Genomic DNA, 15389 nt, shown 5'->3' with positions numbered 1-15389 from the left:
AAAGAGTGGTCTAGCAATGACCACGTGTAACAGTAGCGGAAGAAGAAAACAAATATGACCTGCCATGGATGACAACATCAATAAAATACACGACAGGCCTATGTTCAAACTTCAAATACAACTATAATAAGTTTCAGGAAGCTAAAGTACTCCTAGTAAGCTATTTAAAACTTAATATCACATTGTGACCTTTGTAGGTCAGCACTATAATCTAAACTTGAGACAAACACTTCCACAAATTCTACTTCAAGACAAAGCTGACATTTTTCTTTTGCGGGGAAGACAAAGCTGTCTTTAAAAGACAAAGCTGACATTGATTGGTCTTGCTCATGAATATGCTTTATGATTGGAAATGAGTTAGCTTAGACATGCGGATTTAGTTTGGATCGAGTTGCATGAATAGAATATGTAGAAGGGAAGATGCTATATATTTTTCCGAGAAGGGGAAATGCCTTGGCGCGTCTGCATCAATCGATGCACGCAGACTTTTTATCGCACAGCCTTAGGAACACGACTGCTTAGGAATACATGCAGAACAGGTGAGTAACCATGATATGGGACGGGAGAAGAAACTAATCTAGCCGCTTTAATTATTTTTTTATCTACTTCTGCACATGTTGATGAAGAATATGCACGTTTGGGCTATGGATACAAACAATGAAAGATTCCTTGTGGAGTTGTGGACTATTGTGCAAAATCATGCAGGGCTAGTGAACATCGATCCGAAAACCCGCAGCAGCCCCACAATTGTACTTTTTTGAAACTTCAAAGCATCGATTCCGAATTTTTCAAAAAGTGACACAATGGTGCCCTGGTGCTTCAAATCCTCGTTCGTCTAGGCCCCAATTCTTGTACTCCCTCCGACCCATATTACTTGATGTTAATATAGATATATCTAGACATATTTTAGTTGTAGATACATCCATTTTAGCATCAAGTAATATGAATTGGAGGGAGTACAACCATTGCCTAAACTGCATAAAGTAGCATCTCCTCAGTTCATCCCTGAACCTCGCCACTCCACAGCTATGGCCTATGGGTGGTCGTCAACCGAGGGTAGTGGACCATGAAATACCAGAATCGTCCATGAGGAGAAAGAGGAGTCGAACAAAACAGCAACTTCAGTCTACAGAAACAACTCGATCGGTGCGGCGGGAAAGTATTGTGGGCAGGATCAGAAACCAGCAAAAAAATCGAAGAGGAAGGGGGAGACTTACAGACAGCAGGGCTCATAGCGCTGCTTCTTCCTCTGCCGCTCTCGAGGAACAGCCGTCCCTCTCTCTGCTTTTCCTTTCCGTCACGCCATTTACGAATCATCTGTTTTTTTTTCTTAATAGTCTGCGACGGGGACGCCAGTAATATCCTCCCACTGTACGAGGATAGTCCATCATAGTGGGCTAGTGGCCCTTTGGGACAGGAGGTGACATCTGCTGATTATGATCAGTGAGTGCTCCTGAGGCCGATCCTGCGAATATCTTCGTATATGCCATGCCACGAAGAACTCCACTGCGAAGACCTTCTGCGTGTACTGTGGGAAGGTCTCCCACGTGCCTGCCAGATAGTTGTAATTGGCTAAGAAGAGGAAGCCGGTGGAGTCTTTTGTTGATTTTGGTGCAGATGATTAAGGAGCTGATGTCATGCCCTGACTAGATTAAGGGAGAAATGTAGAATAGTCACAGCAACATCAAGGAATAGCTTATCTAGGGCTCCTTCTATTCCGAATATGAATATAGATGAATGTATCTTCAGACAATTCAGAGCATATTCGGTAACCTTACAACGATGTTAGCCAGGCTTGTATAGCCAGTGACAGCTGAACGGTACAACGGCAAATAACTGTGAACCGTAATGGCAATAGAAGGTAAACAGTAAGTAGCATCAAAGCTCCGGGATCCGTTGGATCTGCTTCACCTTGTCCCGCCATTAACTGAATCGATAACTTTGCGATGACACTTCTAGCTTAAGTCGTCTGGAACTAACTGCTGGTTACTGACAGCCGGTTCCTCTAAAACAAACACAGACTGTGGCTGCCCACCGCCTACCAGATCAAGTGATCACTGATCAAGCAACCAGCGGGCACAAGTTTGCACACGCTGTTTTTTACATGAACACATTCCAATAACGATTCCACTTGTGCATGTAGACATGCCAACTTGGCAGATTGTCCAACAGCTAATCCCATCAGATAAGAAATGAACTACCTGTTACAACTTGCAACTTCTAATATACCTTCAAGGTAAATGATTATTGCGACAGTAGAAATTTTCCCTCTAGATTCAGGGGTTTAATGGCGAGGTACATTCGTGCTAACTCCAAAACCACCAGAAAACATTGTCTGTTGGTGACCTTCTAAGGTTCCCTTTTTACCTTTTAGCTTTGTATAGTTTGCTTTTTTACCTTTAATTTTCTCTTCTTTCTTTTCTCTTTCTTGTAGCTTTGCTATGTGGTTGTACTCTACCCACTAATATACCAAGACACATGCTCTGGCGTGTGTTCGAGAAAAAAAACACCTTCTAAGGTTCCCACGGAACATAAAATGCATAACTCATTTTGGTCTTGCGCATGAATCCCCATAAAATGCGAGTGAGTATCAGCAACCCACACTTATTCAGAGGCCTTCATATGCTGCGATCATCTGAGCAATTTTTACTAGGAGGTTGTTCGCAGTTGCATCCTTGGGGTGCGGAGATATCATTTCTTGGTACTGGTGTACGCTTCCAGCGAAATCTGTGAATAATCCATCAACTCCCACCGTGTTTATCCAGAAATTGTACTCAGCATACGGATCCTGATGAAAGTTGAAGTGCAGGAACTGATTCTCGTTTCTGTATGTATAAGGGTGTACCTGCAGAGACAACAGGATGTTGTTTAATAACTGTCCAGCTACAAACTACCTGGCATGGAAAATGTAGGCGACAACGTAGTAAGGCAACAATTTGTTTCTTCAGGAATCAAGAGCATTTATAGCAGATTTAATGCCCTAATGATAGTTAAAATTGAGCTTCTGTGCCTCGATTGCAACGAGTGGTCCAATCCTAATTCAGTACATGAGAAGATGAGGATCAGGACAAAGGAGAGTCCCTGATGGAGATGTCATATGTTTTGTTCCAATGCATACAATTACTGGTTAGTAATGCTCATGAGATGAAAAAATTGACGAAAACAATGAGGTCTCATTAAGTTCTTCAGGTGATTCGGACTTTCAGACTGACCAAAGACATTTAAACAAAATAGGTGCTGAAGGTGGTCTGAGTTTATGTTGGCCTCACACGAATAATAATGACTGCATAAAAAATTAGCACAGCTCGTACATATTACTTTATAAGTATTCATGCAAGTAGTAACTCCAGACAAATGTAAGGAATACAAACAAATACCGCAACTTTCTATAAAAAAAATCACACCTGTAGATTATGAGCATGTGCTCTTGCAACAAGATCAGATGGTGCCATCAAATAGTTATTTACAGCTGGAACAATAGTATCTTTCCATGGACCAAGGCCGACAACATAGTTACTAATATATGCAAGGTAGTCATCTGAAGTGATTTCCCAGAATGACTGCAAGAAAAAGAGATAGCATCAGTAATATCCATACAGTAAGACGGTTCTGCTGAAGCACCAAAAGCTCAGATGTAGCCATATCAAGGCATAAAATTCATTTCCTTTGATACATTTGAAATTGAAGTATACAATACCTCCAGATATCCATGAGGCCATAACCAATGATTGTAACTCTACTTTGGTTTAATAAAATCCTCTTTTCCCCGCAAAAAAAAAAAAAAAGTACACGATACACTTCACTGCACAAGTTTGTACCTGATTTGTGTCTTGTGTTCTGACTGAGAAATCATCAATCAGAAAGATCTTCGGAGAGTCTGTCAATTTTGATACATGTACAAGGGAAGTGGGAGCGAAGGATTGTATAAACAATGGCTGTTTTAGCCAATTCTCAGACATATATTGACCTTTATATCCATACTTTAGTAAGGTATCCACAAATTTGTCCTCAAACGTCTTTCCATCTGCCCACTTTACCTGTTAATAGTAGATTACAAGCTCATTCTTTACAGCACTTCAGAAATTGGAAAAATTCACCGAAGATTCTTAGTGTACCTAGTGCTTCTTGAGAACAGTGGTACTTACATGCTTGTTGATATGAACTGGATCTTTAATTTCTGGGTATATTCCAACGGTTCTGCTTGCATCTAAGGCAATTGAAATAAATTCTTCGAATGTGATGATTGAATATTTACCTGCATATCAAGAAAATAAATATGATGACTAGCTGAATGCCCTTGAGTTGTCACGGCCCTTAATTTCATTTTTTCATTATTAATACATGGTTAAACATAAACTGCACATAAATAGTTGCGTGTATAGAAAAAAAATAGCCACGCAGTATTAAATAACGAGATAACTTGAAATTTGTAGTACATGTGAAGGTGTTGGAGCGATATTGACGTTAAGCTTAGTGCTAATAGAATGCTAACGTCAAGGGGGTCCGTGGATTTTCATCACATTGGCCAGATATTTTTGTCGGAGGAACGTCGGGTCCTCTGATCTCAGTCAGTTGCTTGTTTTCCGCGTGGTAGGCCGTAGGAGTTACAATTAGATTCAGATCGCTCACGTGCAAGTTCTATTTATTTATTTTTTGAGGGGGGAGTTTCATGTTAATCTGATTTAATTCCGAGTCGCAATGTGTGGTACATGTGCAGCAACGGAAAGAAAATGAAGACAAAAGACGGAAGGAGAAAAGGAAGGAGGAGTCAGATAGGATTGACTTATATTTTGGTTAACCTAAGTACATGATAGCACGCTTATATTTTGGATGTGTCAAGCATCCAAGGTCATCTTAATCCATACACTAATTCGTTTCCATGCTCAAACAGAGGCATGCACATTCATCGTAGCATGCGGAGTATGCTCGATGCTGGAGAAATTGGCCGCGTTAGCTTGGGGACTTTGGGCCCAAAAATAAATCGGCTAACAAGGAGCCCATGTGTGACACCAGGCACTCACGTATTCAAATTTAGCACTCACCTATACAAATTTAATAGTAAAGTTTCTTAACTCGCAAATATGCCACCAGACTGCATCTTCCGAATTACCTCATGTATTTTGTTAGCTTAGATAAGAGAAAAATTCTCTACTAACTCAAAATAAGATCATGCTAGTTTCAAAAAAAAAAAAAAAGATCATGCTACTTGTGAAAAAAAAACATTGTTTTGAGAAGACTAAAATGCACAAGTAAGGCAAGGAATAAAATATTCCGATGTATTAGTTGTTGGCAACTGGAAAGCAGGTTACTGAACAGAGAATTAATGAATGAATCAATTAATTACACCTGATAAACAGCTCTTTTTATGAATTGATCTATTTTTATGAGGCCCTAAAGTGATCCATTTTACAAGGCCATATATTGATCTTTGGAAGTACAGAATGATCCGTACAGAGGATAATAAATATTCTCTGAGCACGGGAAGAAAAACGAAAGAAAATACTCTAGGACACATCCACATACCATTGTATTGTTGATCTCTGAATGCGTATCGCTGCTTCAGTTTCAGTGTTTTAAGTTCCTCAAGTGTGAAGTCCACTGCATACATATAAATAACTAGTTATTAGTTGGAAAAAAAACAAGAACCAATGGTTTCACAGGTTTACATTCACGTTTAGCTCCATCATATACATATATGCAGATAGATCATAGGTCAGTTCTGTAGCAGGCATAAATCAATAAATATGATCTTGCCATGCTTTACCAACCACAGAGATTTATGATTTCTATGCTGGTGGGCCATGGTCAGTATTGCTACTGGAAGCTCATTAGCTCGTGACATTCCATAAATAAAATACCATAATAGCAATTACAAATGCTGGCAGAATGCATTAGATGATGGTTCTAGGTAATCATGCACAAACTAGTTTCAGTTGCAAAAGCTTCCAATTTTTGAGGCAAGGAGATCTTTGTTCATCCTACTGCTATAAGGATATACAAGAACAGATGAGCACATCAGGGTTGATTATAATAAGCATACCTACAAACCAGCCTGTGACATTTAGCCATTCTACCTCGTAGGTTCTCCTTCGATTGGCGAATTCCTTGCGGCTGGAAACATCAGTCATTTCATCAAGTGTTACATCATGAAAGCAGATCAATGCCCCATCTTTGCTAGCAAGGATGTCAGTCTCTATAAAATCTGCACCTTCTTTAATAGCCCTCTGCAACAGGATTTTTTTACAGAATTTGTTAACGCAGTTCCCAATGGTGAAAGCTCACATGATCGAAAGCTATCAGTATTGAGTTTCATAGCATTTGCAATTGTCAACGCAATACATCTAACCAGAAAATGGTGTATCATGTTGACAAAGGTATCACAATCCATATGCAAAAGGACAAATTATTTTTATGTCATAGCAATTCTCTCGGCTGTACCAGGTAAGCGGCAGTTGTTTCCTCAGGGATTTCCCCATTTGACCCACGGTGAGCAATGTTATATGGTCGAAATGTCTGTATGGGCTTCTTCTCTTCATTGCTAGCCTTACTTGGTAGTGGAAACAACGGTCTAGCAATGACCACATGCAACAGTAGCAGCAGAAGAAAAGGAACATGACCTGCCAAGGATGACAACAGAACAATGGGTAAGATAACTTAACATGTGACAAAAGTTAATATTTATGGTGGCCTTATGTAGACAGTTCAGCAATACACAATCAACATTCCTTTGAATCTCTAATGTATAAATGTTACATATTTAACACTGTTATCAGGTTCTTCCAATCCTATCATATCCAAATTGAAGAGTTCGAAACAATTCAAACAGTGACAAATATAACTACCACCATACCAGGCAGAAGCCCTCTCAGTAATTAAAAAAGAATAGCCATGTGATTATGTAATGTTAAAAACATTACAGAGGATTTGAATCGGTAGTGTCAGAACTACCACAGCAGATAAGTTTAAGACAAATACTTGCACAATATAACTTTTAAGACAAAGGTAAGTACAAAAGTATTTCCTTTTGAATTGGTTGCTCATGAAGATTCTTTATGACTGGAAACGAGCTAGCCTAGTTTGGATTATATGGATAGAATGCGTAAAGGCCGGATGCTATATGCAGAAGACGTGAGTAACCAATGATACGGAGTACATGAGACCTGAGAAAGAAACTATCCTAGCTGCTCTCCCCCTTTTGTTTTCTACTTCTGACCCTGTTGGTGAAATAATATGCATGTTTGGGCTACGAATACAGTTAATGAAAGATTCCTTCTGGAACTGTACACTGTAATTCACAGGGTCGAGTTTGAGAGTTTCACCAGTGGATTTCGGAGCTTACTTGGGATTTGTGCATAGCAGAACATGTCAGATGAAGAAACAGCCAGAGACCAAAAACTTTTCTTTCTAGTTATCTTCACCTCCGGTATAGAAATAAGTACTAGCTCAGCAACAGAAAATTCCGAAAAGGGGTTGCTAACCCAGTGGATGCACACAGCCATATACAGTTGTTCCTTTACAAATACAGTATATAGTAGTATCGTGGAAAAACAGAAAACGGCCATATAATAACTGCTACCTAAAAACAGCCACGCGCCTAGCAAAGGACTAGTACCGACAATTCCCTCGACCACAAAAACAGAAGTACCACTATCAAGGGAGAGATTATGCAGAATCGCGCACAGGAGCCACGGAGAAGCAACCCCAGAGGAATTTCATTGGCTGGCGGCCATCAGCCCCAATTCCACTACAAGAACCACTGCCTAGACTGCTGCGCAAAAACAGCAGCCATTCTCTAACTCCTGCACCGCGAATCGCCTCGATTCTCGATTTATCCCTGAACATAGCCAACTCCGCAGCCATTGGTGGTCAACCGAGGGTAGTGAACCAGAAAAGAAAACGAGAAAGGGCTGCAGTCGGCAGAAATAGCTCGATGGGTTCGACAGATCGATGCGGCGGGGAAGCATTGCGCGCCACGAATCGAAGAGGAGGGAGGGTGGAGGGGACTTACAGACGGAAGGGCTCATAGTCATAGTGCTGCTTCTCCCTCCGCCGCAATCCCCGGGAAGCGAGGAGCTTGGTTGTGGTGAGCAGAGAGGAGGGGGGAGAGATGACGGCGCGGCTCCTCTCTGTCTGTCCGTTTATCTGTCTCTGTCTCTCGCTCCCGCTTTATATTATCAGTTTTTCTTTTCTTTGGAGTTCCTGACTGGCACGTTTGGGCCCGCCAATAATATCCTCCCACGATACGAGGGTAGGGTAGCCCTTGCCCTTCACCGCCATGTGGGCTACCAGCCTACCACATCATCTTAGAGGCCTACGTGTCTGTGATGTTGGGTAAACTACCCGTGGGGTTTATCTCAAAAAAAAATACCGTGGGGCGATAAGGTTTCCGGACGAGTTGACGGAATATTCCGAGAATAGCTCTTCTTGGGGCGAACAGCTAGAATCTATTCGGTGGTTACCTTGCTTACATGTGGGGCATCTACATAACAGCCGAGCATTGGATTGCGGTATGAGCTGTGCCAGCTTTTCTCGGGAATATGCTGCTCATTAGAACGTTTTATTCAATAATAAGATTTTAATAATATTAGCTGTATATACTATATAGTAAAGATATTATTGTTCAATATATTCACTTAAAGTTTACCTTAAATGGGCGCATGTTTTATACATAAGAACGGAGGTAGTATCTCGTTTCCAAAACTAAATGAATTTACCTACATTTCAAGACCGATGTAATTCTATTTTTTAATATAGGATAGACGTTCGTTCATAGATATGTAGGTAAAATCATATATATGAACTCACATAGACACACTCGGTCCTTATGAGCATATCCTAGAGACGAAACCGATGTGTATTGAGATTGATGGAGTCACAACACATATCTTAATATTAATGGAAACATTGTCTCTCGCTAAAAGAATCTTTCTACAATCATTTTATTCACGGCGCATGTCTTCACAAAAACTTTGACAACTACTACAAAGTGGAACAGACATGTGGTCTATTTGAAGAGACTGAAAGTGATCTAATATTTGACTCTTGACTCTTTATCTTTGGAGGAGAATTATGTGCCAAAATCAGATAAAAATGTTGCTTTACTGATTTATTTAGCGAAAAAATAGGGAGTAGCTACATTAAGTTGCGGCAAATACTAGTCAAAGTCTTCTCTATAAAGAAATTCTCTTCTAACTTCTATATTTTCGAAACAAGGCAAACTTTTTTTATTTCATTAATTAAATATTGTGAGTTGCTCAATCAATTTTGAAAACTTGGGCTAAAGTCCATTACGGACCTTCTTCGTGACCCCACAGAAACATCTCATGGATAACACTCACAAGCTACTAGATACTAGTGCCCGGACATAGTTTGCATCGAGTCGATGCCTCTAAAGAGGAGAAAAACCCAATAATTCTTTCAAAGCCCCATCATACGGATCCTAGGTTATCCAAGGCCGCATAAAGGGGAGCACATTAACAAACCGTGCCTTCATTATGTTCCAACAGCCACAGTATCACCAACATTAGTTCCAACAAAATTTAGTTTCGAGGAATTTTACTAGAGATGCCACAAACTCTTGTTGGCTATCCTGGACAAATACAAACAACCCAAGTTTTCATTGTAAACCAAAAATGCGACCAACGCCCGCAAGCGACTTGCTATGTCGCGGCCATCAAACCTGCATCAGAAGAGCACATTTCAACATTCACGAATGGTAGTACGCTAACACGGTCCACCTTAAAGCCAACCGCGCAGTAAGGAAGTAATTGCAGTGGATCTTCTTGAGTACGCTAACACGATCCAGTTAAGACATCCAGCTTCTGCAAGCTTCAGCTAGGGTTGCAACCCGCTAGAGTATAAAGCTTGTTCAAACTAAACAATTTGCTAAAAAGAGGCTATACCTAACATAACTTATTTTAACTATGAAGCGGGCTTGATCTAGGCGCTCCTTTACATCCCTAACTTCAGCGATGCCCTTTCAACTACATCGATTGGAGTGTCGCCGCAGCTAACCCTAGGTTAATGCCTCGAGCTTTCAGCACCGTTGTCGGAATCTATGCATGGTGCTCCCATAAATTTGAAGCAATGACCCGTCACCATTGGCGACCAGAGCTCTATTTAGCCATCCTCTCGCGACTAGGGTTTGACGAGGATCAATTCTATCTTTTAATGGGCAGCTGTGTCCTTTAATAATTTTCTAAAAACTACCGCTCGTATGCTAAACAAACCGGTCTGATATGTAGTTGTCGGGTTCATTTGCCTGTTGATCTTCTAGCTGACAAAACCGGCATCTAAAAGAACTCAGAGAACCGGCGAGGGGTCAGATGTTAGCAGCCGGTCCGGCCTGGTTTTTTCCGAGAGATCATACGGTCCAGTCCAGGTTAGGCTGCATTCTGCACCCATCGGCCGCGAACCCGACCTTCTTCCCGAATCAGCCATTCCCTGCATCTGCTCGGCCTCCCCGGTTCCCCACCCCCACCTGCCCTTCCGCCGGGCCGCAGCCACCGCACCGCCCCCATGGCCGCCACCGCCGCCGGCGCCGGCAAGTCGCTGATCCAGACCTTCCGCAAATTCTTCAAGAAGCCGTGGGAGATCACCGGCCCGTGCTCCTCGCCGGAGTACCGCAGCGCGGTCCCGGGCGCGCTCGAGTACCGCCAGACCTGCCCGGCCACCCTGCGCGACGACTCCCCCAGGGCCGTCATCCCCACCTCCGACCCGGAGACCGTCTACGACATCAAGTACTTCCCCCGCGACGGCCGCCGCAACCGCCCGCCCGTCCGCCGCACCCTCCTCCGCAAGCCCGACCTCCAGCTCTACATGGCCGCCAAGCAGTTCGACCCCGCCAAGGACTTCCCTCCACCCTACGTCAATACCGCCGTTGAGGAGGACTACAACGCCGTCGGCGGTGGCTACACCCAGTGATCCAGGTGAGGACTGCTGCACCCAGATCTGAGGTCGGGACTAGGGTTTCGTGGCATGCATGCCTAATCTCTTCCTTTCAGTCTGTGTGTTTGTCTGTGCGGTAGAAACTCCAATCCAGATTTCATTTGGGGCCTCATTACATGTGTATAGTTGATGATCCAACCTTGTTGTGTGAAATGAGATATTTCTGTCTTGTTGCAGCTCGTGAAACAGTTAAGTAACGTAGAACACTAACCCAGCTTCATCACTATCTTTTCTGTTCCATACGACATAGGTGGGCTGGGTTCCATTATCAGAATGATTCGTGGCAACAAAGGTCTCGAAATAGAGCGAATATGCCCGCAAAAAAAAAAAAAGAAATAGAGCGAATATGACATACCGAAAATGGCCGCCCTACTGCTAACCATAACGAAAACTATAAGTTGAATAAAGTAAACAGGACATAAAGAAAATACAGCACAAAGGGCTGTATACAACCATCATCCATCAGCACAAATTATTAAACCAAGAGAGCCATCAACCTCCCAGTAGAACCAAAACCTCTTGCTGCCAAGGATTCCATGCGCCTAACTTCAAATTGCTCCAGCATCATCTTAACTGTCCCCATCCCTTGCGGCGACCTCAGTCTTCTAACTCCAGCGTCCTGATCTTCCCCACCATTACCATCCAAAACAATGCTTTGCAGAATATTAGCCCTGTTGTTAACTCCTTGTTTCCTGCAAGTTATGCAACCTACCGAATATTCGACAATCACACATGCATAGCCGATTAGTTCTGCTGGAGATTTGATTAGTTTGCTTTAAAGAAAGCCCTATTTCACGTTTTCCGGATTTCCTAACATACTAACATGAGGCTAGTGATTTAGACACTTCTACTAGCAGGCAATCAATGGGGTATCCACCAAAAGTACTGTGTAAAATACCTTGGCCTAGTCCCAGCCCCAACAGCTCTGCTTGCCACACTCCACACGTATTTAGCCACCACACGGTCAAAGATGATGAATTGTCTACTCTTCAGAACAGAATTTGCAGATCTGAGATTGTATTGCCCACCCATTTCCTTTTGCTCTTATTATCCTTCGTTGCCATTGCATTGTGCCAAAGAAGCCACAACCAGATTCTGATCATCAAAGGTATTTTCACTTTCCACAGATGTTTAAACAATCAACCAGTACCACTGCTAGTAATGTGGTGTAAACTGACTTAACAGAGAAAATCTCAGAGTTAGTCCATTTCCAATTGGGCCTATCTTTTTCCTCATTCAAAGCTATCCCCATCAGTCTACTTTGCAAATCAACCAGCTGTGATTCTAAACGCTCATTCAGCAATCTTCTGAAATTCAAGCGCCATATTCTACCAGCCATAGCTGCGACTGACAACCCTTCACCATTGCTCACTGCAAAAAGTTCAGGACCTTGTAATGTTCGAGATGGAACTGGTTCCATGTAACCAGTTAATTGCTTGCTCAATCTAAATGGAACATGAAACGAACTTTACATATTCGTCAGTGGGATATCCAGTGCGTATTTACAGTTAGTTAATTATTGTAAATATAATTCTCTTTTGAATTCCGAAAGTGGACTGTTCCAGGTACATTGATGTACAGACCAAAATCGACCATTGATGTTCTCTTTTAAGTCTCAGCATGTTCTTGTGATATAATGTAAATCATCATAGATTGATAGTTGGCACAGTACCTTCTTGTTGACTTTTGCAGTGGATTTAGTGATATAAAGTTATGAACCATGGTTATTTTTCATGGTTAATTTTCACTGCAATATTTTTGAAACATGGTTAATGATCTCCTAGCTAATTCCGTACACAAAGCACCTAAATTGTAAGGGCCTGTTTGGTTTGTGTCCCCAGCTTACCCTACCAAAAAATTGGTCATGCCAAATATCCTCCTGTCTGTTTGGTTTGTTGCCAATTATTTGGCTGCCTATGGATCACTTGTTATTTCCTTCACTGATTCTAGCCAAAATTTTGGCAGCCCATGGGTGGCAGATTCCTGCGCCAAAAAATTGGCTAGCCAATTTTGGTAGGGTTGACGTAGGCGCAATCCAAACAAGCCCTAAATACCACCTTGTTTTAGTTGTGATACACATCTGTGACCTTTCGGAGTCGTTTCATAATGGCACAGTTGTGCAAGACATGTTACGATTATGAAAGTCTCTCACAAAGCAAAGTTGCTTTCAGTATTTGAGTTTGATACTCTTGGTTTCAGAGGTTCAAGAGACTGGTAATAGTTGCTTCTGGTGAGTTGAAATTGACTTGACATTAAAAGTAAGTATTCACGTAGGTAATGGAGTCAGTTCAACACTGTTATGTTACTGGTTTAATAATCGGTTAAACCAAATAAGTCGATGTATTTACCATCCAAGTTTTACCTTTCTTTGGGCTACTGTGGTCAAGATGGGTATAATGATGTTTGTGGTGGGCAAAGTTTGAGCTACACTACTGTGTTGCCTAGGCAAGCAAAATAGAGTGTGGTTAGCTTAGCATACATTTACTATGTCTGTGAAAACCTTTTTCTGTATCGAAATTGAAGAGAACCTTCACCTGATAATGGATTGAAAGTCAATAAATATGCCAAATAATCAGTTAATTTACTTCTGTGATTCAGTAAATAATTTTAACAGTGACCTGTACTCTGCATAAAATAGATTTCTGCTATATGTTGGGAACCTTGTCGTGGTATTATAAACACTTAAACAGTCATGTTTTTGATCCTTCATGGAAAAATATTGTTTTGAACTGAATCTTAGTAACTGTACTTGTGTGTCATCCTATTCGTTTCCTTAGTACAGGATTTCACTTTTGGTCAGAAGCTCCAGTTCTTCTCTTGTTTGACGTCTCATTTGCACTATCTGTGTCATATTAATTTAATTAGTTTCTTTCATGGATATCATCTTGGCAATGTCTATTGTAGCATGCTTAATAAGTAATAACTGCATCAGAGCAACTGTTATCAGCATTTTCAGACTGCCATACATTTTCATTGGCAATGTCTGCATTGTAGTACTCCACTTTATTGGGTGGTACAGGCTGTATGCATGTATGCACATGCTAGACTTTTCACTAGATTTCTGGTACTTTTGAGAGAAGACACTTGAAGCTACTAGCTAGAGTTTGGGCCTTTGCCTATCTAAGTCTAGACCTGAAGTAAAAGTCATGTCTAAGTCTAATCATTTATCGTCATAACGTGGGTTTACTGATTCGACACTGCTTATTTGTCAGGTCATGTGGTCACACTCCAGCGGATGCCATTTCTGCTCTTCCTTCGAAGTCTTTTTTTCTTTTGTTTCAGAGGAAGTTTCTTGTTGTAAAAGATGATGGCGGCAATAATATTGCACTTGCGAACTAAACCGGGATGCGCCTACCTTGTAAGTTGTGTTACAGAAGTCAACCAGCCCAACGCTTATGTGATTTAACGAAATTATGGAAAATTTGAATCTTATACTGGAATGTGCACATCATCTACTTTAATTGCAAAAGGTATTGACTGATTGAATGATTTCCTTGTACAATGTGGAACATGTCCATACATGGCTTGCAGTTGCAAGTTTGTAACTCCCATTCCCATATGTTGCATTAAGTTTTTGTTTTACAGTTGGCCAACGTGGCTGGGAACTCGCTAGCTGCCATGTGTTAAATCGACTGTGGTTGGTTGAATCCAGTTAGAATTTTGCTAGTAAAAGCTAGCGATGACCCTACTCCCTCCGTCTCAGTTTACTAGTCTTCCTCGTATCACTAGGTTGCTAATTTGACATATATAATTTAAATTATGTAATGCAAAAATTATATCATTAGAAAATAGAACATCTAAACTTTTTAATGATATAATTTTTATAACATATAACTAACGTTAACTCGATCAAATTTGCGACCTAAGGGTACACGCACGCCTAATAAACTGTGAGGGAGGGAGTACACCTAAACTTCATTTGGCCAGTAATGCAGTAATGGTGTAAAATAGACTTGGCTTGGAGCTAGAATGCATCCTCTCTGCTCACTGGCTTTACCACTGCCGTACCCTTGGGGGTGAATAGGTGTCATATGCTGAATGTGGACAATACTAGTAGTAGCATTTTCTCCTTGTTTTGTTAGCCCTGCTGCATGCATGCTGCTTATTTTGCTGTTTCTTTTGTGATTTGTGACGATGCGCATACGCTTACATTGGGGAAGTTCACTGATGAAGCAGCCACGTCGTGGTCTTTTTTCCTCCGTAGACTGTGACTGCACTACTCGCTGTCACTAGCGGTCAAGAGTCTGGCAGAACAGGACGGAAGGGGACCCTGGATAACCTTGTCACGTTGTTTCTGCAACACTGCTCTTTAGTCTTTACCCATGTGTACCCATGTGATGATGCGAGTACCGGAAGCAGAAATGTAAGTGCACGATCTCCTGGGTATAAGGTACGGCGATCATGGAGCGTTCGCTAGCTATTGAAGCAAGGGCGTTGCATCG

At 41.6% G+C, this 15389-nt stretch overlaps 2 protein-coding genes across 2 annotated transcripts; one reads left to right on the top strand and one right to left on the bottom strand.

The window, feature by feature from the left end:
- Positions 1 to 1684: 1684 nt before the first annotated feature.
- LOC124661495 (glycerophosphodiester phosphodiesterase GDPD6-like) lies at positions 1685 to 8125 on the bottom strand. The gene is made up of 8 exons (XM_047199363.1): positions 8009 to 8125; positions 6439 to 6617; positions 6041 to 6224; positions 5524 to 5598; positions 4146 to 4255; positions 3819 to 4037; positions 3405 to 3560; positions 1685 to 2845 (listed from the first exon to the last, which is right to left on the bottom strand). The coding sequence occupies exons 1-8, from the start codon at positions 8028 to 8030 to the stop codon at positions 2609 to 2611; spliced, it is 1182 nt and encodes a 393-aa protein (XP_047055319.1). The 5' UTR covers positions 8031 to 8125; the 3' UTR covers positions 1685 to 2608.
- Positions 8126 to 10487: 2362 nt separating this feature from the next.
- LOC124665742 lies at positions 10488 to 14379 on the top strand. The gene is made up of 2 exons (XM_047203128.1): positions 10488 to 10928; positions 14160 to 14379. The coding sequence occupies exon 1, from the start codon at positions 10519 to 10521 to the stop codon at positions 10921 to 10923; it is 405 nt and encodes a 134-aa protein (XP_047059084.1). The 5' UTR covers positions 10488 to 10518; the 3' UTR covers positions 10924 to 10928; positions 14160 to 14379.
- The last annotated feature ends 1010 nt before the right edge of the window (positions 14380 to 15389 follow it).

Source organism: Lolium rigidum, chromosome 6 (genome assembly GCF_022539505.1).
Source record: "Lolium rigidum isolate FL_2022 chromosome 6, APGP_CSIRO_Lrig_0.1, whole genome shotgun sequence".
NCBI lineage: Eukaryota > Viridiplantae > Streptophyta > Magnoliopsida > Poales > Poaceae > Lolium > Lolium rigidum.
Note: the sequence above shows the minus strand (reverse complement) of the source record. Positions and strands in the feature narration are given on the sequence as shown.

What these genes read in the sequence shown, in the direction of transcription:
- LOC124661495 (XM_047199363.1), bottom strand. Translation starts at nt 8,030, where the DNA reads ATGACTATGAGCCCTTCCGTCT. An exon ending in TGTCACAGGCTGGTTTGTAG is followed by an intron (nt 5,599 to 6,040) that starts GTATGCTTATTA and finishes ATATGTATGCAG; the next exon opens with TGGACTTCACACTTGAGGAA. An exon ending in GAACACAAGACACAAATCAG is followed by an intron (nt 3,561 to 3,818) that starts GTACAAACTTGT and finishes TTTTTCTTGCAG; the next exon opens with TCATTCTGGGAAATCACTTC.
- LOC124665742 (XM_047203128.1), top strand. Translation starts at nt 10,519, where the DNA reads ATGGCCGCCACCGCCGCCGGCGCCGGCAAGTCGCTGATCCAGACCTTC.